At 49.6% G+C, this 21775-nt stretch overlaps 9 protein-coding genes across 9 annotated transcripts; 7 read left to right on the forward strand and 2 right to left on the reverse strand.

Annotated features, from left to right (window-relative positions):
- Positions 1-124: 124 nt before the first annotated feature.
- On the forward strand, positions 125-1100 carry ASPSYDRAFT_145538 (proliferating cell nuclear antigen; the record flags this gene model as incomplete). The annotated part of the gene is made up of 3 exons (XM_040841532.1): positions 125-166; positions 234-663; positions 736-1100. Coding segments are annotated over 3 exons (837 nt in total), but the record flags the coding sequence as incomplete, so codon positions are not given.
- A 3345-nt stretch (positions 1101-4445) lies between these two features.
- ASPSYDRAFT_1167669 (uncharacterized protein) lies at positions 4446-5746 on the forward strand (the record flags this gene model as incomplete). Its single annotated transcript, XM_040840192.1, has 4 exons — positions 4446-4528; positions 4599-5037; positions 5096-5290; positions 5348-5746. The coding sequence occupies 4 exons, from the start codon at positions 4446-4448 to the stop codon at positions 5639-5641; spliced, it is 1011 nt and encodes a 336-aa protein (XP_040706193.1). The 3' UTR covers positions 5642-5746.
- A 646-nt stretch (positions 5747-6392) lies between these two features.
- On the forward strand, positions 6393-6957 carry ASPSYDRAFT_28028 (SEC61-beta family protein; the record flags this gene model as incomplete). The annotated part of the gene is made up of 3 exons (XM_040844467.1): positions 6393-6395; positions 6519-6855; positions 6923-6957. 3 exons carry the CDS (start codon positions 6393-6395, stop codon positions 6955-6957), a joined length of 375 nt encoding a protein of 124 aa, XP_040706194.1.
- Positions 6958-8596: 1639 nt separating this feature from the next.
- ASPSYDRAFT_55274 (sodium:solute symporter family protein) lies at positions 8597-10795 on the forward strand (the record flags this gene model as incomplete). The annotated part of the gene is made up of 3 exons (XM_040849011.1): positions 8597-8748; positions 8799-8971; positions 9033-10795. The coding sequence occupies 3 exons, from the start codon at positions 8597-8599 to the stop codon at positions 10793-10795; spliced, it is 2088 nt and encodes a 695-aa protein (XP_040706195.1).
- Positions 10796-11179: 384 nt separating this feature from the next.
- On the reverse strand, positions 11180-12024 carry ASPSYDRAFT_55262 (rhodopsin family protein; the record flags this gene model as incomplete). Its single annotated transcript, XM_040849010.1, has 6 exons — positions 11180-11381; positions 11436-11509; positions 11588-11612; positions 11666-11699; positions 11816-11869; positions 11994-12024. 6 exons carry the CDS (start codon positions 12022-12024, stop codon positions 11180-11182), a joined length of 420 nt encoding a protein of 139 aa, XP_040706196.1.
- Positions 12025-12398: 374 nt separating this feature from the next.
- On the reverse strand, positions 12399-13400 carry ASPSYDRAFT_41055 (dynein light chain DYN2). The gene is made up of 7 exons (XM_040846201.1): positions 13240-13400; positions 13161-13183; positions 13077-13110; positions 12996-13030; positions 12918-12944; positions 12795-12864; positions 12399-12738 (listed from the first exon to the last, which is right to left on the reverse strand). Exons 1-7 carry the CDS (start codon positions 13268-13270, stop codon positions 12674-12676), a joined length of 285 nt encoding a protein of 94 aa, XP_040706197.1. The 5' UTR covers positions 13271-13400; the 3' UTR covers positions 12399-12673.
- Positions 13401-13573: 173 nt separating this feature from the next.
- Positions 13574-16462, forward strand: mrd1 (RNA-binding ribosome biosynthesis protein MRD1; the record flags this gene model as incomplete). Its single annotated transcript, XM_040844468.1, has 4 exons — positions 13574-13801; positions 13911-14672; positions 14876-15187; positions 15245-16462. 4 exons carry the CDS (start codon positions 13574-13576, stop codon positions 16460-16462), a joined length of 2520 nt encoding a protein of 839 aa, XP_040706198.1.
- Positions 16463-17397: 935 nt separating this feature from the next.
- Positions 17398-19910, forward strand: abaA (transcription factor AbaA; the record flags this gene model as incomplete). The annotated part of the gene is made up of 3 exons (XM_040844469.1): positions 17398-17842; positions 17897-18073; positions 18127-19910. The coding sequence occupies 3 exons, from the start codon at positions 17398-17400 to the stop codon at positions 19908-19910; spliced, it is 2406 nt and encodes an 801-aa protein (XP_040706199.1).
- A 738-nt stretch (positions 19911-20648) lies between these two features.
- On the forward strand, positions 20649-21688 carry ASPSYDRAFT_144547 (aldo/keto reductase; the record flags this gene model as incomplete). The annotated part of the gene is made up of 2 exons (XM_040841441.1): positions 20649-20793; positions 20856-21688. The coding sequence occupies 2 exons, from the start codon at positions 20649-20651 to the stop codon at positions 21686-21688; spliced, it is 978 nt and encodes a 325-aa protein (XP_040706200.1).
- Positions 21689-21775: the final 87 nt, after the last annotated feature.

The following is a 21775-nucleotide window of genomic DNA, read 5'->3' on the forward strand; positions in this document are numbered from 1 at the left end:
TTGCCCCATCTCCTCTCAATCGCACAACCCCGCCTTCACCGCATCCTTACTCAACACCACAGTCCTCAAGAGTAAGTAGCTGGGAGCGGATTATTAGATTGAGACTTGTTTGACCAGGAGAACAGTGTTGGAAGCTCGCCTAGAACAAGCCAGTCTGCTCAAGCGCGTATGTATCAACCCAATCAAGGATCGTGTATCCCGACCAGTTGCTCACCAAGCTCCCCACAATTTAGGTTGTCGACGCCATTAAAGATCTCGTACAGTACTGCAATTTCGATTGCAATGACTCCGGAATCGCCCTTCAGGCTATGGACAACTCCCACGTTGCCCTTGTGTCCATGCTTCTGAAGGCTGAAGGCTTCTCCCCCTACCGCTGTGACCGCAACATCCCCATCGGTATCGACCTGGTCTCCTTGACCAAGGTCCTCCGCGCTGCTCAGAACGAAGACATCTTGACCCTGAAGGCGGACGACTCTCCAGATGTCGTTAACTTGATGTTCGAGAGTGCCGAGACGGACAGACTCAGCGAATACGACATCAAACTGATGGACATTGACCAAGAGCACTTGGCTATTCCCGAAACAGAGTACGCTGCTACAGTGGAGATGCCCTCAGCGGAATTCCAGCGGATTTGCAGAGATCTTAATGCTCTTTCTGATTCCGGTGCGTGTGTTCTCTTCGATTTTTGGCGCGGGTCCGATTATTGTTGGGCTGTGACTAACTAGCAATTTTCAGTTGTGATCGAAGCAACAAAGGAAGGCGTCAAATTCTCCTGCTCCGGTGACATCGGCAACGGTTCGGTTACCATCCGCCAGCACACAAGCGTTGATAAGCCCGACCAGAACGTCTCGATCGTTCTCAGCGAACCTGTTGCCCTCACATTCTCCCTTAAGTACCTTGTCAACTTCTGCAAGGCCACAAACCTTTCCAGCACAGTGAGCCTCTCGCTCTCCCAGGAGGTTCCTCTTCTCGTCGAGTATGGCCTCGGAAGTGGTCACCTGAGGTTCTACCTCGCACCCAAGGTAAGTGTTCACCAAGTTCACCCTAAAGACTATGAAAGCGAAGAATGTGTACCAATGGAACTTTCCACAGATCGGTGATGAGGAGTGAGCGCGGCCCGTGGTGATATGAACTGAACCGTTATGATCACGAAAGGGATGCATGAAGGTGGAAATGATTACATACCTCTCCCTGTTTACTTTTTTCTTTCCTCTTTTCTTTTTACTGTGTCAAAATACTCCTGGATGTTTGACGTTATCCTACTGAGGATGGAAGTCTTCTACCATAATATCCATTCTAGATATCAAGCGATTGACGGTGTTACGCGTTACTTGTTTACCAATCGAGTTTTACTCATATCTTATTCGTAAACTAGTCCGACACATTATTTTGGATGATGCGAGCGAGCATCAATTCACAGTATCTCAGGGCATCAAATACCAACTCACATTCCTTACACCCAGAATCAGATTTGATCAACTCCCTCACCCAACAATCCTAAGGGACTCACGCCCCAGACCCAACAAATTAGCAAGGTCACAAAAACCACCCTTTCCAGCACCCACTAGGCAATTCTCGCCTGAAGGGCAGAGCAAACTAACCTTAAGAAAAAGAAGTGAAGCGCCATCCCCCCAGAATAATCGGAATCGAATTATACCACATCTACCAGCTAGTAGTGGTAGCTGGCGCGGCATGCTGCGTATTGCACTAAAGTGTCGTGCCCCGGGAAGGGACACACACAATCTTCGCAATGACTCTCCCAAGGGGAAAACCCGAGAAAAAGAAATTCCACGGCCCCGATGTTTCTGATGCCAATTGCAGATGTGCTCACACCAGACCCTTGCGGGCTGCACCGGCCCCTCTTCCTCATCCAAGAAGGCGAGGAAAAAAGAGGCGGGTTGGTGGGTTGAAGATTCCTCCGAATTTCTCATTTGCAAGGGGTTGGACCGGATGATGCGGGGTGTCATGCCGGTGACAGGACGGCGAGCATCCTGTCGTGTGTAGCAAAGAAACGCAGCATTGGGGGGATGGCGCTTGGGGGAAGAAAAGAAGAGGAGGGGAATTTGCGATATTTTTTTTTTCTGTTTTTGTCACAGTGGTGGGCTCACCGCCTACTTGGGTGGGCTGAGGAGAGCGGTATTGTTCACGTGGAGTGTAGAGTAATAGACATTTTTGTTTTGATCCCAAGTTGTTTTACGAAAAACTGTCCTGGTAGCAATGGCTGAGTCGTTGCGCATATATCATTGATAATGTTAGGCCTGAAATCCTATTGAGTCGCCTATACAAGGAGGGATGCAGGGTTCAGCTTCCGTGGGGCGGAGCAATTGTACAATTAGATTGCTCGCATGGAATCTNTTCACTCGACAGGTCCAGAGTAACCCAATAATGTGGCCAGTTATTTCGAGTAGAGGACGCCTGAGGCCCTTTTGGGACTTTGCATAGCTTGTGAGTTTATGTTGGTAGAAATCTCAACAAAATGCTGCTACGGCTGCCGAGTTTTGAAAGCAAGTATATCCGGATTTACACACGCGACCGGAGTTAAAGCGGATCCTAACCCTTCAACTACAACCCAACTCATCATGAGTGTCCAAGTGTCCACAGGGCACAGGACGCTACTGTTAGACTATCAACCCTCTCCGATCGCAGGGGTTTTACATCAGACGATGTTTCCACCCACAAGAAGTCACTCTCCTCGCCCTGCACGGCACAGAGTGGCTTGCGCGTTATAACACCGCCACATTCCACGGCAACCGAGATGAGGTTTGATTACGCGTGGTCTGGACTCGGCCACGGTCCTTGTTGCGTCTGTGATTTCATTCTGCCGTCGAGGCTCGAGCTATTGGGCGACGACGAGGCGGAGTTCTTGGCTGTCTCGCTGACGCAAGATTGGTCGATTTACTGTGTTGACCCCCATACCTGAGATTCGATTGCACCACAGAGTCGGGATCATTATTGTGGACAAATTGTGGACGGCCGAACGACCCTCCCAATTGTTTTGACTTTTGCACAATATTGTGCTCTGTGGACATATCGTTGCAGGATTTTCCCTCGTATTCCACTACGACGGCCATCAATTATCGAACTTCTGCAGGGACTTGTGCCTCGCGGGCTGCAGGACAGCACCTATAAATAGCGGGCGTGTTGCTAATGCGACGATCATGGTTCAAGATCAACAATAGTAAGTAGCAACAATCAACATGCAGGCTGTAGTGACAAAAATAATGAAATCCACGTTGTTTTTGAGTGAAGATCACGATTTGGGTTGGCTTTAGGGCTGGAAGAGAATCCGCGGCCAGAGCACAGGAAACGGTGTTTATGAGAAACAAGTGCCCTTGGCTGCGGGAGAAGCTGCGCGCCGTGTTGCCAGGGACGGCATAACACCAAGCACAAGGGTATTTTTAGAAGGATGACGGGATAATTAATTACTGAAGAGCTGGACGCAGAGGGAGAAAGAGGAAAAGGCCACCGTTAGCTGTCAACAGTCTGGACTCTGGACCACGTAAAGCAGTCCAGTGCCTGGGAGTCCCACCGGCGCCTCTGCTCCTTAAACCACGGTTCACTGCCAGGCAACCTGGGCTGGCCTGGAAATTACCGGAGTCTCCCGCTGTTTCGCATCCCCCAGTTTTGGAACCTTTGAATTTAATTGTCTTCATTTTTTGTCCACTTTTTCCCTCATTCCCTTTGTTGTTCCTGGACCCAGCCTTCAATTCCGCCGCGTGTCCGTCGATCTCCTTCATTCTTTCTGACCTCGAGATTCATTCGTTTTTCCGTCGCTCGCTTCGTCTTCAGCCTTTGCTGGTTTTCCACCACCAGTCCACCACCCTCGCCCTGCGTTGCCTTACGATCCATGTGAGCCTCCCCCGCCCGACAAACACGGCGTGTCACAGGCGGCTTGGCAATCTTCAGCACTCCCTGGAGCCTGAGGAACTCCGAGCCATCTTCTCGAAACCCCTTCTGCGATCGCTCTCCCTTTCTTCAACTCGCCCCATCTCCGGTCTGTCGGTCGATTCTAGGGGTCTTTATTGCGGATTATACGATCGCTGGGGATCCGCCCCCCTCGGTGCTTGCCGGCCCGTTCGCGATCTGACTTGTCTTGACCTCGAAAAGGCTTCGAAAAGCGAAGCTCCATCGAGGAGGTGGCCGTGGGACGACAAGGCCTGACCTTCGAAACGAACTCACTGCACCTCTCCATCGTCGACGACGACTCGCTGCCGGCCTGCTTACCACCTCCGCGGTGGTAAACCGCCATACTGTACCGTCACTCCCTGAACGAATTTCCAGACGAAACCGGCTCCGTAACGGAGCAATTCGTCAAGATTTATTCCAACACATCGAGAGCCTCGCTCTTCGGCGGGTCGTTCGATCCGACTTTCAGGCGAGAGCACGGAGGTTTTCGCGCGAGAGAAGGATACATAAATGTGACTCCACCACCACCAAAGAAGAAAATGTATAAACCAAATACTATGTGGACATGGTCCTTCGCCATCGTCGCCTTAGTACAAACAGTTATCACACTTGCACTGGAATGGTATGTTATGCCCTGGAAGTGATTTTCGTACTTTATCCTTGAGGCTGACGTGAGGGATTCGATGCTATAGTTATGTTTTCGCAAATTTCCAAATCCAACTCGAACCTAGGGCCGAAATCGTGACCTCATCAAAAACGATACCCACTTTCCTGGCCCTGTACAGTTTCGGATTCATATACGAATTGCTCCTTGTATATGATGCGCTTCGACTCAAGAACACCATTCAAGTCATCGGACTGTGTTTCTGTAATGTCGGGTTATTGGTTTACGGTGCCGTGCAAGTGCAGCAAATCAAAGAAGCCGTGGCAGTTTTGACAGATAACGATGTTATCAATCCGGATATCTGGGAACAAACTCAACCGTTTCTAATCATCATTCCAATTGTTGTGGCTATGGGTTCATTATTAATGATAATTGTTGCGTGGAAGCTATATGATGAATTTGCGTGGTCGATCTACAAACATATCAGCGCCGACTTACGTATGAAGCGCCGTTATTTGACATACCAGGTGTGTGGGATTGAATTCATCCATTCGGCATTTGACCTGAGTACTGATATATGACTAGATTTACATCGCCCTCCTCAAGTTCGATTTTTTCTTCTTCCTTGGATTTACCGTCCAATTCCTTGTCATCGTTACGATAAGGAAAGATAGCGAGTTTGCCCTCACCATAGCGGCTGTACCAGTAACGATCTTGATTCTTCTCGCCGCGGCATTCTTCGTGCGACGCGAGAGTTTGTTAGGAATGATCGCAATTATTGTATGCGACCCCCTCTGCGCGTTCGAAGCCAAAAGCGGCTTACTGACTTACTGATAGCTTCTTTATTTTGCGGCCATGGCGTACTTCCTGTTCAAGCTGGTTCGTATGTATCAGCCAGAAACCGAAAATGACTATACGCCGGCCCGGCGGTCTCTGACATTCTTTGCTGTTATTACTCTAATTCTGATTGTGATGACCATCATAAATGCCTGCATATGCATGCACAACTTCAACAAGGGATTAAAACCTCACATCAACAAGAAAAAGAAGGACAAGGAGGCAGAGAAAAATTCCACCGAGTTGACGGCCGTTGACGGCCAAGTGATGCCTGGTCGAATGATGATTGATTGAGCGAGGGCTCGTTCGGTTTGACTGGTTGTTGTTTATTGGGTCGATATATATACGTTGCCCAATCGGCCATGTCTCGGCGGGAATATTGAACTAAGGCGTCTTTCGAATATTTACAACATGATACCTTTTCCTACTTTACTTGGGGTTTGTTATGACTACTTACCATCTATACAGTCTGGGTTGTTTATTTTATTCTTTGACTCTTTCATATGTCAGTTCAAAGTACCCATAGCGTCTGCTTGATGAATACCTCTATGCTGCCGTTATCTAGCTACATTCATGTCACATTATCACGACTATATTCGATATTTCCTGTAGGTACTTTTACAATAGGTTATTCACAGATAAATGTAACTATATTAACCTGATATTTAACTTATTAAGGTAGTATTTCACTTTAATTATGTAGCCAGTCAACTTGCTCATTAGTCTCAGAAACCTTCGATTTGTCCGCCTGGCAGAAGGTGAAATAACATTACCAAGTGGTTGCAATATAATAAAGTTTAATTGGTCGAGTGAGCCGGGGGTTCGAGAAATGACAATACGTGACGATACCCGGCCAGTGAAAGTGATCGTGTCCTTTCGACGACTCCAGACCTCACCTCACCAGTTCTTGACTTCGACTCTCCTCTTCTCCCCTTCCTCTCCTTGTCTTCTCAGTCAACAATTTCTTCTGCTTCTCAACTTTAATTCTGTAATTTATATCGACCTTCGCTCTCTGCTTTGCCCGCTCATTTCGCTTCGTCTCACAATGGTGGGTGACCCTTTTTGTCGATCCTTAAGCAGCTGCTTCATATTCCGGAGCGAATCCGTCTGCGATTCGCCCATATGCAGCCTCAATTGAGTCAATATCGCTAACACGACCCCTCTGCTCTAGGCATCCCCTCGCGCTGCTTCCCCTCTGACCTCTGGTGCTGAGTCTGGCCCGGATTCCAAGTCCACTGGCGCCGCCGCCTCCGCCTCCTCGGTCAACCGCCCTTCTTCTCCCACTCCTCCTGGTGGTCCCCGGGCTGCTTTGCGTCGCCGCGCGGCCGCTGACCACAAGGAGTCTCTCCGAAATGCCCGTCCTAGCTCGACCCGCTCCGCCGGTGCTGGTGGCTCCTCTAGCACCATGCTCAAGCTGTACACGGATGAGAGCCCTGGCCTGAGGGTTGACCCCGTTGTCGTGCTGGTTCTCAGCTTAGGCTTCATCTTCTCCGTTGTTGGACTCCATGGTATGTGCTTCCCTTTTTGAGATCTAAGCTTGATTCGATCGAAAACTGACTTGTGTGTTCGTTCCAGTCATTGCCAAGATCACTCGCAAGTTCTCCTCGTAGACTGCGCGGTTGTGACCGACCTATCGCCTATTTCGCCGTCTCAACTCGTGAACGACCGAGTTTGATGTGTGCAGAACTGATACTGGACGTTCATCTTAGTAGTATGGTTTCGGTTCCGGACTGTTGAACGGTCATTGCTTGCTCGATGAATATGACGGCCGTTCCGCAACGCATCGACTTCCGAGGAGCGCGAATTTGAACTCTCCAACATTTCTGAACCTTCGAAAAACATATACCCCGTTACTCTACTCTGTTTCGTTCCCTGCGCCGGCGAGCCTGGGACGTACAGTTCCTCGAAACCAACTTTCCCAAATTTTCTTTGCTGGAGTGCCTTTAGAGCCAATACCCGTCTGCAGTATGGGTTTTGCGTTGAATATTATTATTATTTTTTTGTTTGCATTCGGTGCTCGGTATCGCATAAAGTCAATGCAGAGTCAGTCAAGTTAGTTACAATTGGGAACAATGCATTTGTACATTATACTAGTCTCTCCAACTAAGGACCCCCGCACGACGTAGTCCTACCTCACGAACTAAGGAGATCTCTCTCTCGCTATCGGTGCACAGATCGATGTATATCCGTGGTATTTCGCTTAACCACATGTTCGAAACGTATATACGATTACCCACGCTACGGTGCTAGGTAGCCATGCAGCAGCTAGAAACATGGGAAGCTTGAATAAGCACCCTCTGATGCTAAACAACGGGCCAACGGAGGATGTGCCATGTGTGTATGCAGGTATCTTCCGAAATCTAGAAGGACATGTAAGTTACCTGGACCCGGGGTACATAAGCGATGGCCGGACTAACCAGCTAGGCGTATCAGAGGAGAAGCCCCAAGAACTATACGGCTTTAGAACCGAATAACATTGCGCTTTTCGAGTACCTAGGTAATGTTATATATATGGTTTTATCGCATAGGTATACTCCGGATGCGGAGCTCGAGTTACAGCCAGAGTTGGGGGTAAGCCGTGGGGAAGATGCAGAACAGCCCGCGCACGCAGTTATCGATTATTAGTGGGCGATTGGAGTAAAAGCCGTTATCTCGACCGTATACGCCTTCTGCTCATATTGACAGCTTTCGTAGCCTAGTGCCGCCCGCTGGCCCGTTCATTGTCGGGCCTGCTTATCAACTTGTTCTCCCGCCCAATAGAACCAGGGCGAGCTTTGCTGATAAGAAGACGATTCGCCAATGACAACAAACCGCCAGCACTCCGTCTCGTTTACCACGATAACGATATCCAGGGATTTAGGTCGATTTGAGCTTATTGCTATTCTCTCGCAGAAATCTGGCGGAATCGTCCACGGAAAGCCAAGCTTCGATGGTCATTACGAAACATGCGCTTCTTATCAATGCCTGCTGAGGCTTGCACCCCGGGTCCGTATATCATTCTTATTTATCATCGCCATCGACAATCATTGCTTGACTATCGCTGCTGTCCGTGAAGGGTCTTGGTTGCTGACTCTGCGGGATCGGAGGCGTATGGCCTTATATCAACCACTCGCTCTGCATTTTGATATTCCTCGTTTGCTGTCACAAGAGTACTTATTGCAGACTACTCATTTTTGGACTGTGGGCCTTTTAATCTCTTAGCTGCAATAGCAACCTCACGCCTCGCTTGCCTTCCCTGATTATCCAAGCATGGTTGCTGTTACTGCAGGCCCCGATGCACCGGGTGCCGAGACTGTGACGTTTACCGCTCCCCTTTCTCAAGCGTTTGGTTATGGTATTATCATTGGGTTAGGGTTCGCATTTGCCCTGGTGATGATTTTCATCACCTGGGCTCTCAAGAGGTATAACTACAGGCCCAACAGGATATTCGAATAGTGTTAACAGTGACTAGGTACCAGCATGAAGTTATAACCTCTGAGATGTTCTCCACCGCTGGCCGAAGTGTCAAGTCAGGGTTGGTGGCATCTGCGGTTGTGAGTAGTTGGACTTGGGCTGCTACCCTTCTGCAATCATCCGCCGTGGCCTACCAGTACGGTACTTCAGGGCCATTCTTCTATGCCTCAGGTTGGTACTTCACAATGGTGTGGAAAATGAACAAGAATTAAATATTGACAAGTTTGAATAGGTGCAACCGTTCAGATCATCTTGTTTGCAACGCTCGCCATAGAGCTCAAGAGACGTGCACCCAATGCACATACCTTCCTGGAGGCTATACGCGCTCGCTACGGTACCGTGGTGCATATAGTCTTTATCATCTTCTGCTTGATGACCAATATCCTCGTTACTGCTATGCTGCTTACCGGTGGTGCTGCGGTTCTGAACTCCATGACTGGTGTCCCAGTGGTTGCTGCCTGCTTCCTGTTACCAATTGGTGTGGTGCTTTATACACTCTTCGGTGGTATCAAGGCTACTTTCATTACTGATTACATGCACACGGTTGTCATCGTCGTTATCATCTTTATATTCTCATTCTCCGCGTACGCCACCAGTGACAAACTCGGCTCCCCTGCAAAGGTGTACGACTTGCTGGTCCAGGCTGCGCGGCGTAACCCCGTCGAGGGAAATGCTGAAGGAAGTTACCTGACTATGAGGTCCAAGAACGGTGGCATATTTTGGGTTATCAACCTCGTTGGAAACTTTGGCACCGTCTTCCTAGACAACGGATACTACAACAAAGCCATTGCCGCACACCCAGTCCACGCTTTCCCTGGGTATGTCATCGGCGGTCTCTGCTGGTTCGCAATCCCGTGGCTCTGCGCAACGACAATGGGCCTATCTGCCCTCGCCCTCGAAGGTACCCGCCGCATAGCTTCCGTAGACGTAACCGCAGGCCTCGTGCTCCCTTTTGCCTCCGTCGAACTCCTAGGCTACAGCGGCGCAGTCTGCACAACCCTCATGATCTTCATGGCCGTCACCTCTGCCTTCTCCGCGCAGCTCATCGCCGTCTCCTCGATCCTCACCTACGACATCTACCAAGCCTACCTCAACCCCTTCGCAAAGGGCAAGCGCCTGGTCTGGATCTCCCATCTCTCCTGCATCATCTTCGCAATCGCCATGGCCGCCTTCGCCACAGGTCTCCACTACGCTGGCATCGGCATGGGTTACCTTTACCTCCTCATGGGCGTCATCATCTCCTCCGCCGTTTTCCCAGGCGCCATGACCCTCGTCTGGAAAGGCCAGAACTGGATCGCTGCCGCCGCGTCGCCCGTCCTCGGCCTCGCAATGTCCCTAATCGCATGGCTTGTCACAACAAAAACCCAGTATGGCGTTTTCACTGTTGAATCCACAGGCGCGAACTATCCCATGCTCGCGGGAAATGTCGCCGCCCTGCTCAGCCCCGTCGTTTTCTCCCCAGTTCTTACATACATCTTCGGCCCCCAGAACTACGACTACGAGTCTATGCGCGCCATCCGCAAAGTCGACGACTCGGACGTCGCCGCCGCCGCACACGTCGATCTCGAACTCGTCCCCGGCGAGAATATATCGACGAGACAAGAGGAAGAAGAGGAAACCAAGAAACTCAACAAGGCGGCCTTTATGTCTCGTGGGTTAACGATCGGCATGGTTATCTGCTTCCTCCTTCTCTGGCCGATTCCTATGTATGGCACGGGTTATGTCTTCAGCAAGAAGTTCTTCACGGGGTGGATAGTTGTGGGTATTATTTGGTTGTTTGGGACTGCATTTGGAGTTATTCTTTTCCCGTTGTGGGAGGGGAGGGAGAGTATTGTACGGACTGCGAGGCTTATGGCTCTTGATGCGATGGGGAGGAAGAGGGCTGCATTGGAGGGTAGGAGTGGAAGTGGATGTGAGGGTGAAGTTGAAGAGAGTACACCGTCTGGAGTTGCTACGCCGACGGAGAAAGTCACTGCCAAGCGGGATACTACTTGATTTTTAGGGTTTTATTGGTTCTGAAGCGCTTGTCCTATCGGTTATATACGTTAGACCGTGTGGCTGGCTGGTGGTTAGTTTCTGTTGCGTGTTTTTGATTACGTATACCCCTCTCGGTTTTGTAGATACGACTTGACGATGCCATGCAGTAGATGGCTTGATTATACCTCAAGAGATAATGGTTGTTCTTTAATTATTATGATTGAGCAATTCGGCAGTAGTTGTCATTAATGATCCATCGTCAATGGTACAATACACTAAAAGGAAAAGAGAAGAAAACTCCCAGCCCCAAGATCCAACAAGCGATGCCTTAACCGAAGTATCAAGCAACAAACAAAACAAAATTATACTAAAAATGATCGAGAACGTGAAGGCCGACTACAATCACTTATACCCGTACTGCTGCGGAGGCGGCGACGTAGCTCCAGACGCCACAGGCGGTCCTTGCATTTGCTGTCCCCCCTCTCCTTGCGGTGGCGGTTGCTGCTGTTGCTGATACCCCGCGAAATACGCATTTGGCGGCGGTTGCGGCCCATAGCCTGCGTTTGGCGGAGCCCTGGTGTCTGGGGTTATATCGGGGCGGTCACTTTTTTCGTCTTTGTTAGTGGACTGGGCCATGAGCGGCTGTAGGGTGACCTACCGTAAGTCCTGGGTGAATCGACACGTGTAGCAGGTGACTTCCTTGTATTTGTGGATTGCCATTGGGATTAGAGGCTGCGATGTGAAGGCATGTTAGTATCTTCCCCTTGTTCTATTGGAGGAGGATGATAATCCAGAGGCGGGTTGTCATACAATAAAGCACACTGTGAAGAACGGCCTATGTTCACTATGTTAGCTTCAAAGCCGTTTAACCTAGAGCAGGAGACAAACCATCGGGTTATACACCGTCCATTGTAATGTTGGCCTGTCATTGTATAGAGTAATTAGTCATCGTGGCTGGATCCAGGAACCGCGGCCGGGGTCCAATGCGCTCGCCGAAAGGGCAGCCGTAGCTCGAAACAGGGATAACTCAGGACATACAGTTATAGCAAAAAGCTCTAACATTTTCATAGCCCTCCAGCATGGAGGTAAACTCTAAGAACTAGTGAGTATGTGTTGCTAAACTGTTGTGGTGGATATCGGGCCTCCCGATGTTCGTATGGAACCGGTGGAGGGCGATGACGAAGGATCCAGCTAGGAGTAGTAAGGTAGAACGAACCATGTGTTCCGAAGGTGATACAGATGGCCATGCTGGATGGATCTGAGTTCTGACTGGGATAGTTGGACGACAGGAAAGGTAATTTCTGGGGACTGTACTTTATATTGGTTTATAAAGTTTCGGTGCAGGAATAGGCGGAGGATTGGCTTGTCACAGGTGTGGTGAATGGAAGGGTGAAGGCAGCACCTATTTAACTGCTACCGGAAGTGTTGACGTGTGGCGCTGTGGCTTAGGCACCTCTTGGCGGGTTTGATTATGAGGACTGCATGGCACTGCGCGAGCACGTGCCATCCCGTTTTCTTGGGCCATTTTTATGAAACTTGGCATGGTTACTCATTTGCGGAGCTTAATAGTTTATTGGAATAATTGGCTACGTGAAGAATTGGTTATGCGTGTGTTTACGTGGCGGGCATACGGATGGACCTGGCGTATCCTCGAGTATGATTCCAGACAGATTTATTTTGCCAATAATAACACCGAACAGTAAATTTAGTAACATAAAAAACACGCGGAGGTGGCTATAAAGTGAACTGGGTTCAAGACACCCTCTCGCCGCGGTTGGGGAATCGTGACAAAGTGGTATGGAAGCATTGGAATAGCATACGCCATGGTATGCTGTGAGCTCCGACGGGCGATTTTCGGTTCGAACCGTGGTATACGGGTCTGATATCCACTGTAATTTATTGTGTCTTGAAGAGCAAGATGGCGCAGTGACCGAGATAGAAGTAAATAAAATGCTTTGTTTCTGGAAGGAATCAGCATATGCTTTATGTCCGCTATCGTTTGTGCGGTGACAATTACCGTGTGTGACAAAGCTGCCAAAGTTCCTTCCGACCACACAGTGCCATGTGGCGCCCTTGCGAGAGTCAAACTGTTTCATTGTAAGATTCGCTAGTTATTGTAGGGATATCGGGAATCGCGGACTTCTCTTTTGATGTATTGAGCAATATCCTAGCCACCATTAGCATCGAATTGGTTACGCAGCTAAAAAATATGGCATACCTTCTCAATGTGGTACTTTTCCATAGCCTCGATAGCTAATCCATTAGCCTGAATCTCCTGGATCGACCAAGTAGTCCATACCAACTTCGACAGCCTCCTGCTGCATATCCTCCGACTACCACAATGTGAGCGTCAATTTATTCACCTGGCATGGAAGCGCCTTACCATGTCGACGGATTTGATTTGAGCTGCCATCAATGTTAGTTAGCCTATGGGGAAGCTTGTGTGGTATTCCGACACTTACGTTCGAGCTTGTCCTTCTTTTCGGAGGCCATTTTGAGAGAAGCGAGCGCAATCGGCGATACAATCAGAGTCAAAGAAAAATATGGTAATGGCTAAAGTCTGCAATGATTCAGATCTTTAATCCAAGCGGACGTGGTTTAGATGGGTCGTCGTCGTCGTCTGTTTGGCTGCGCGCACTGGAAACTCCGCGCGAGTGCTCCGTGCACAGACCACCACCCACCTTTCTCACCGCCTTCAGTTCTATGAAAGCAGAAAAAAAAAGGCCGCCAAAAAGTTTTCTGGTTGCAACTTTTTCGTTCCACTGAGTGGTATTGAAAAGACCACAAAACTCAGTCATGGAGAGCACAAGAGTGTTTGTCTCGGGCCTTCCGCCGACTTTATCCAATGACCAACTCAAGAAACATTTTGCAACTCGTTTTCAGGTCACGGATGCCCATGTCCTGCCGAAACGCAGGATTGGCTTCGTGGGCTTCAAAAGCCCCGAGGTGGCCCAACAGGCTGTGTCCTATTTCAATAAGACATTTATGAAGATGTCTAAAATCTCAGTAGATATTGCTAAGCCAGTATGTCTCCCCTTTCTGTCTATTTGTTTTTTCTTTTTTGCATTTGTGTTTTCCCCGTCGAGCTCGCTGACCGTTGAAGGTGGTCTGTAGCTGACCAAGATAATTCTAGATTGATTCAGAGCCTACCAATGGTGCAAGCAAAGCCGGCAAGAACAGTAGAACAGATCTGCCCAGTGATGCCACCGGAAGTACTCTCAAGCGTAAACGCGATGGGGAAAATGTCCCTCAGGATCCCAAGACGCAAGAGTATCTCTCCCTGATACAACAGCCATCCAAGACCAGAACATGGGCGAATGATGATCAAATACCTGCCCCGCTTGAAACGGACTCACATTCAAAAGAGCAGCGTGCCGAAGTCGATGGTGACACTCAGGAGGAAATGACCTATGCCCAGAGGAAGAAGGCGAGAATGGGTCAGGATCCGAGGGAGAGCTCACATACTTCAGAGAATGCTGGCCATTCACAGGCAGCTGATGAGGATGCTCAGCCTGTACCGGAGAAGGATGAGGAGAAGCAAGAGGCCCAGCCAGAGGACCAGCCGCAGGCGCCTGTGTCTGACTCTGATTGGCTTCGGTCGAAGACAAGTCGTCTCCTGGGCCTCCTTGACGAAGATGAGCAGGCGGCCTTTGAGCAGCCCGCTGCACCCGTGGACGATACGCCGGTTGCTGACTCGGATGTTGGCATGCCCAACGCCCCGAGTCCCGAGAAGCCAGCCGTTAATGACTCTGAGAAAGCGCCTACAGCTGCGGAAGTCGACACAAATATCGAAAACATCCGCATTTCAGCACGACTTTTCATCAGAAACCTCTCCTATGAGACGCGAGAGTCTGATCTCGAGCCGTTGTTTTCGCCGTTTGGCAAGATAGAAGAGGTAAGATTACTCTATTCTTTTTTTTTATTCGCTATTTCAACTTTTCCCCATTACACCATATGGTGTAACCCCTGCTTGAATGATGATATACTCCTGATAGGGACATCCGATGCAGAAGCAAGTGATGTGAAATCAGAAGAGAGAATTTTAGTAGATGCCTCTCACTATCTGATAAAGCAGCCTCAACTGTTATAATTTGTTAGCCTTCGTCGAAACAGTTGCTAATGTTTCATCTTCTCCAGATTCATGTCGCTTTCGACACTCGATCCACCATCAGCAAGGGATTTGCCTATGTCCAGTATGCGGATCCTGACTCAGCTGTGGAAGCGTACAAAAATCTTGATGGAAAACACTTCCAAGGTCGATTATTACATATATTGCCGGCGTCACAAAAGAAGACGTACAAGCTGGACGACCATGAGCTCTCCAAGCTGCCGTTGAAGAAACAGAAGCAGATTAAGCGGAAGCAGGATGCGTCCTCTTCAACATTTAGCTGGAATTCGCTGTATATGAATGTGAGAGTGCATTGGAACCTTGTTTTGCAACAGGTGAACTTTTGCTAACCCATATAGGCGGACGCTGTCATGTCTTCGGTGGCGGAACGGATTGGTGTTTCCAAGGCTGACCTGTTGGATCCGACCTCGGCAGACGCCGCGGTCAAGCAGGCCCATGCTGAGACTCACGTAATCCAGGAGACGAAAGCTTACTTCAAAGCAAATGGCGTAAATTTGGATGCCTTCAAAGAGCGGGAGCGCGGTAACACGGCAATTCTCGTAAAGAACTTTTCGTATGGCACAACGAGTGAAGACTTGCGCAAGTTGTTTGAACCCTTCGGGAAACCCACCAGACTATTGATGCCCCCGAGTGGTACTATAGCTGTTGTGGAATTTGCGCGACCGGATGAAGCGCAGAAGGCTTTCAAAGGTCTCGCATATCGCAAACTTGGAGACTCAATTATTTTCCTAGAAAAAGCACCAAAGAATCTCTTTGATGCAAATGTTTCACCGCAAGCGCCGTTGCCTGAAGCTAAAACCGTTGCTCAAGGCTTTTCAACTGCGGATACTTTTGCAGCAGACGAAGGTGACGAAGAAAACCTGGCCACTTCGACGCTATTTGTCAAGAACCTCAACTTTTCTACAACTAATCAGTCCTTAGTAGAAGCTTTTCGGCCACTGGATGGCTTCGTTTCTGCTAGGATAAAGCTCAAACCTGATCCTAAGAACCCCGGCCAAACACTGAGCATGGGATTCGGCTTTGCTGATTTCAAGACCAACGCACAGGCTCAGGCTGCTCTTGCTGTGATGAATGGCTATACCCTTGACCGACACGCATTGGTAGTTAGAGCATCTCATAAAGGTATGGACGCAGCGGAGGAAAGAAGACGGGAGGACACAGCAAAGAAAATTGCTGCACGACGAACCAAGATCATCATCAAGAACTTGCCATTCCAGGCCACGAAAAAAGACATCAGGTCGCTTTTTGGCGCATATGGCCAGCTTCGTTCTGTGCGGGTTCCGCAGAAGTTCGACCGGTCTGCTCGTGGTTTCGGTTTTGCTGACTTCGTAAGCGCTCGCGAAGCGGAAAATGCCATGGACGCGCTGAAGAACACGCATCTTCTTGGCAGAAGATTAGTATTGGAATTCGCGAACGAGGAGGCCGTCGATCCGGAGCAGGAGATCGAGAGGATCGAAAAGAAGGTAGGGGAGCAGCTGGACAGGGTCAAGCTCCAAAAGCTCACGGGAGCCGGGCGCAAGAAATTCACTGTAGGGGCCCAGGACGAGGAAAGCTAAAGTCCCTTCTCCCTGTGGGTAGGTACAAAAGCAGGTTGACCTGCGCGATATCATCCCTTGCATCCCGGAGAGAAGCAGCGGACACGTTCCTGTCAAGTACCTACATACATACGCGTCCTGCAAAGTGCCGCCAACTCCGTGCTTCCGAAACTCAGATACCCTGTATCCCACTTCTATCTTCGTGGGATCTCTTTCAATATCAATATCTCCTTAACTCCTCTACAACTAGGTGCTCGCACCCTGGATATTCCAAATTCTCCTAGGGCTATGAGCTGTGCGCTCTTACATTCCCGTCCTGCTTTTCGTAATACCCTCTACATTCCTCATACATGACAATGCACGCATGTTGATTGATCTGCTGCATTCCGCGGAGCGGTCTTTGCCACTCATACCTCTATCATCAGCTCATCTACACCGATTCTGCAGTTGGTATCGACGTCTATCTTCGGAATTGTAAAATCTCCGAACGGACGTTGACTGGATGGTTCTCCCCTGGATGCCCCTTGCATTAGTTTCCCTCAAGTTTCGCCGCGTCTGATTTGCTGCATCACACTACTCACGCTCTGCCTTTCTTCGTGACCTTGGCCGAACGCGTGAACCTCAGCAGGAGTTTCCCCGCCTTGAGGACAGTCCAGGTAGCCCTCGAGGGGGTATGGACCCCCAAACAAGCAGCGTGTTCCAACAATGCTATTACTGGGGATACATTCGTCGTCCCCCTCGAGGGGATTCCTGAGCTTTAGTATAAACACCATGCTGCTCGCTTTCCACATTCTCTTTCCCAGGCTCTGACATTCTCCTCAAGCATCTACGTTCTTCATTGCTGTTTTGTCAGCTTTGTGCGTTCTTTGCCAGACGGTAAACATTTGGGCAGTTCTCAGTATCTTGTCTTTGGAATTTGTTCTCATTCTTGAGAGCAAATCGTTTGGGTCTGCTCCATGGCTACCGACTGGCAACCCGAGTGCATGGTATCCCAAAACCAAGCAGCTCTGGAGAGCGTAGGGGCCCATTCAGACCGAGCTCTTCAGAATACGTCTGGGAACGTACAGGCCTACTCTGATAGCCTCGCTCCCAGTGATCCTGCTGGACGTGATGACCACCTCCAGCAGTTCACCCTCAAGTATCCTCACCCTCCTGTCCCAAGTCACCCACTGCCGACTGCTCCTACGAGCCTTTATCATCCCCAGTATTTGAGCCAGAGATACCAGGCCAAGAAGCTACGACGTCTTCAATCGAATGGGTCTTCATTTGCCGGTTCTCGCCGAGCTAGGAGCTACCTGAAGTCGCAGAAGTACCTGGAATATAGGGCTCGTCCGCGTCGAGACACTGGCAAGGATGGAGAGCCAGTATGGTCGGACGAACTGGAGGACGCCTTCCAACAAGGTAAGCAAGTACTGTTTGTTATTTAGCTTCACCAAACGCTAACTATAACCGTAGCACTTGAGGCAAACCCGCCTATGGGTAGACGCAAGTGGTCCGAACGTGGAAAGTCCTACGGCCGGAACGAACTGATCGCGGAATATATCTACAAGTTGACAGGCAAGCGCAGGACCAGGAAGCAAGTCTCTAGTCACTTGCAGGTTCTTGATTCATTCCTCAAGGGGGACCCTGACTGTAAGATACAAAATGTGGTCTTGGATCTACTGATAGTCTGACAAGCTGCACAGGGGAAAGACTTGTGCGGGAACAACAGGCAGACCGCTCAGCCACCCAGGCTCAACCAGCTGGACCGAGATGGAGGGCATCCATTGACAGCCTACCTTCCAGCCACTACGGCAACCACGTAACTTCCTCTTACCCTGAGCCCATGAGATATCAGCCTCCATACACTGCAGACTTGCAGCTACCTCAGTATCATACATCAAACCATCAAGATACGAACCCGAATGCACTCCATGGCCTGAGCTTTGACATGTGGGTCAGCGCTCCAAACAAGCCTGATCGGATTGATGATGCCTTCCATATCTATACCCGCCTCCAGGGCGACCAACGCCAAGCACCCATGCCCTTGGAAGAGTTGAAGAACTGGCGATTGTCCTTTCCTCTCTTGAACACATCATTTTCTGACGTGAACGATCCACTGAACTGCGAAATCATTCTTCTTGAAACCAACCTTGAGTTGATGGATGACTTCCCTCCCATGGGCTCAAGATTAGGAATCCAACTGGAACTTGACATCGCAAACCCTACAACTGGGACTGCGCCCATGACGAACCAGATGGAGAACTGGACTTGTAAGACTCATATATACGAGGACGGCAGGCGAACAATGGAGGCATACCATAATATCGCTAAACCGCATGGCACCAAAGTCAAGCCACCCTTTGAGTCATCCTGGTGGGCGAAAACTTTCACCTCGTTGACCCAAGAGAAGCGTGAAGTTGAGAATACCGGACACCACCGCACTGCTGATGAGCGCACCCGGCGCTACTTCCATACTCTGACTGCAGTCCAAGAGATTCGGGCTACTGTGCCTCCTCACCTACGACGCCTGCACAACTCGTATCAAACCTCCACTGGCGAAGAAAGTAAGAGAATGGCTATCATTCTCTGGAAATTCCGCCAAACACGACCAAACGAAGTCGGCACTACGACATGGCGGAGGCTCCTCACTGCTCCTGACCGTACCCTGACCAATAGCCCAAGACCAACGACCGCTATCGATCTTCCTCCGCTATCCCTAGATTCAATTCTGCTTAGGCCCACCCAAAGTGTTTACCATGCACCACAGGCACCCCAGGCACCACAAGCGCACGATTTACTGCACCATACCGGTCCATCGCACCACCACTGGCCGTTGTACCAACCCTCCCACGACCACATTACTGGCCTGTACAACACTTCTGGAGCCTTTGATTTCCTCAACAGTACTACAAAAGCTGAAGATGGACTATCGGATAAGACTGCGTCTACCTCAGTGCTTGATCCTTTTCCCAATCTGCAACAGCAGCAGCAAACCACCAGTCAACCCACAGGTGTCAACGGTTCCAGTGGCGGTCCGGTAATGCTACAAGTCCCTGACCTGCCCCTCCCACCTAACCTTGGGACCTATGGGCTTGGCTACGAAAGCAATTATGTGTCGTCGCAGCACCATGGAGGAAGCTTGCACGACCATAACAGCAGCAATGGACTGAGCAGTTTTTTCGTACCAAGCAGCCAGTCACTCGATGACATTAGTCACAGCCATGCACCATGGTCAAACCCTAGTACGACTATTCCTGGGGATACCAATGGCGGCAATTATCACCATCTCCCGTATTCTTCATCTGACCATTCCGTGGCTGTTTCCCGGGAGCCGCACCAACACCACAACAGTTTCGAGGGGTTATTACCCCCGGATGATCTCGTTGGTATTGTTGGAGGGATGCCTGGCGATCCTGGTATGAATGGGGCTGGCCCTGAGCATACCACTTCAGCATACACTGAACATACTGCTGTCGAGGCCGCGTAAGGGCTGACGGAAGGATTTAGGGCTGCATCTACGGCGACCGCGATCCTGCGTAATATTAATGATAATCATGGCTGCACAAAAAGTGTATAATTCTTTTACATTTTTTTATATCATTTTTATTTTTATCTTGTCTTTTTCCTTTTCCTTACTTCCCCCCTTTTTATTCTTCTTCTGATTTTTTTCATCTGCTTTTTCTTCGGCTTCTATGATTCCCTGCCCCGCTTTCTATTTATCCTGTACTATAGTTAATGGTGAAACATTATGTATGCTTTGGGCGTTTTTTTGCAATACTTTACCTTTTCTTTTTGGTCTGAGATAGCCGCGTCTTCGTTCTAATGGAGTGAAATAACCGACTTCTTTTTTTTTTTTCTCTTTTCCTAAAATTCCTCCAACCTCAGAGGCGGGAAATCCGTAGGGATTCTGGGCCGTGAACCAAATATTGATTTATCCGGCGTCGATTTTAGCCGGCGCGATTCTTCCTCTGTTTTCGATCCCCACAAGACTTCATTACAGCCGGTTCACTTTAGCCTCCTTTGCATTTTATGGTCCAGATGGCCTGGCCGCTGCTTGCATTTTATCCTTTCGGTGCGGAGGAGGGGTCCATGGGGGGCAAATTTGTCGTTCGCATTCTCTTCTTCTGAGCTTTTTCTTTTTTGTTTCTTCTTCTTGCTCTCTCTTCTCGAGTATCACTCTTGTTTGCTCTTCATTCTTCAAGACCAACATACGAAAACATTCAAAATGACAGCTCCCGCAGTTAAACTTAACAGTGGATACGATATGCCCATTGTGGGCTTCGGCCTCTGGAAAGTGAATAATGACACCTGCGCGGATCAGGTCTACGAGGCCATCAAAGCCGGATACCGTCTGTTCGACGGTGCCTGTGGTACGCAAGAAAGAATCGCACAGTAGACAATAAATGACAACGCTAACTCTTATCTTCACCAGACTACGGCAACGAAGTCGAAGCCGGGCAGGGTGTTGCGCGCGCCATAAAAGAAGGTCTCGTAAAGCGCGAGGAGCTCTTCATTGTCTCCAAGCTCTGGAACAGCTTCCATGACGGTGACCGCGTCGAGCCCATCTGCCGCAAGCAGCTCACTGACTGGGGCGTCGATTACTTTGATCTTTACATCGTGCACTTCCCCATCTCGCTGAAATACGTCGACCCCTCAGTCCGGTACCCTCCAGGCTGGGAGTCCGAGAACGGCAAGGTCGAGCTCGGAAACGCCACTATCCAGGAAACTTGGACGGCGATGGAGTCGCTCGTCGATAAGAAGCTTGCCCGTAGTATCGGGATTAGCAACTTCAGTGCGCAGCTGCTCCTTGACCTGCTGCGCTATGCGCGCGTGCGTCCTGCGACGCTGCAGATTGAGCACCACCCATACCTGACTCAGACGCGGTTGGTGGACTTTGCGAAGAGAGAAGGTATTGCGGTCACAGCGTACTCATCTTTCGGCCCGTTGAGTTTCCTGGAGTTGGAGGTTAAGCATGCAGAGAAGACGCCCCCGCTGTTTGAGCATGACGTTATCAAGGGCCTGGCGGAGAAGTATAGTAAGACTCCGGCACAGATTTTGCTGCGCTGGTCGACGCAGCGTGGTGTTGCTGTTATTCCGAAGAGCAACAACCCTACTCGCCTGGCGCAGAACCTTGATGTTGTTGGGTTTGACCTTGAGGCTGCGGAGCTAGAGGCTATTAGCTCTTTGGATAAGGGTTTGCGCTTCAACGATCCTCATAGCGTGAGTACTCGATATGGATCCCTCCAATTGGTGGATCTATGCTAACAAGGACTCATATAGTACGATTTGCCCGTTACTATCTTCTAATCGGATATTGCTCATACTTAATGCTAGTTTAGAACAATGTCAATC

Source organism: Aspergillus sydowii, assembly GCF_001890705.1.
Source record: "Aspergillus sydowii CBS 593.65 unplaced genomic scaffold ASPSYscaffold_2, whole genome shotgun sequence".
NCBI classification, from domain to species: Eukaryota; Fungi; Ascomycota; class Eurotiomycetes; order Eurotiales; family Aspergillaceae; genus Aspergillus; species Aspergillus sydowii.

Coding starts and splice junctions, on each gene's coding strand:
- ASPSYDRAFT_41055 (XM_040846201.1), bottom strand. CDS start 13,270: ATGGCCTCCGAAAAGAAGGACAAGCTCGAAC. Junction 13,184..13,239: donor AAAGAAGGACAAGCTCGAAC/GTAAGTGTCGGA, acceptor CATTGATGGCAG/CTCAAATCAAATCCGTCGAC. Junction 13,031..13,076: donor GCAGGAGGCTGTCGAAGTTG/GTATGGACTACT, acceptor CTAATGGATTAG/CTATCGAGGCTATGGAAAAG.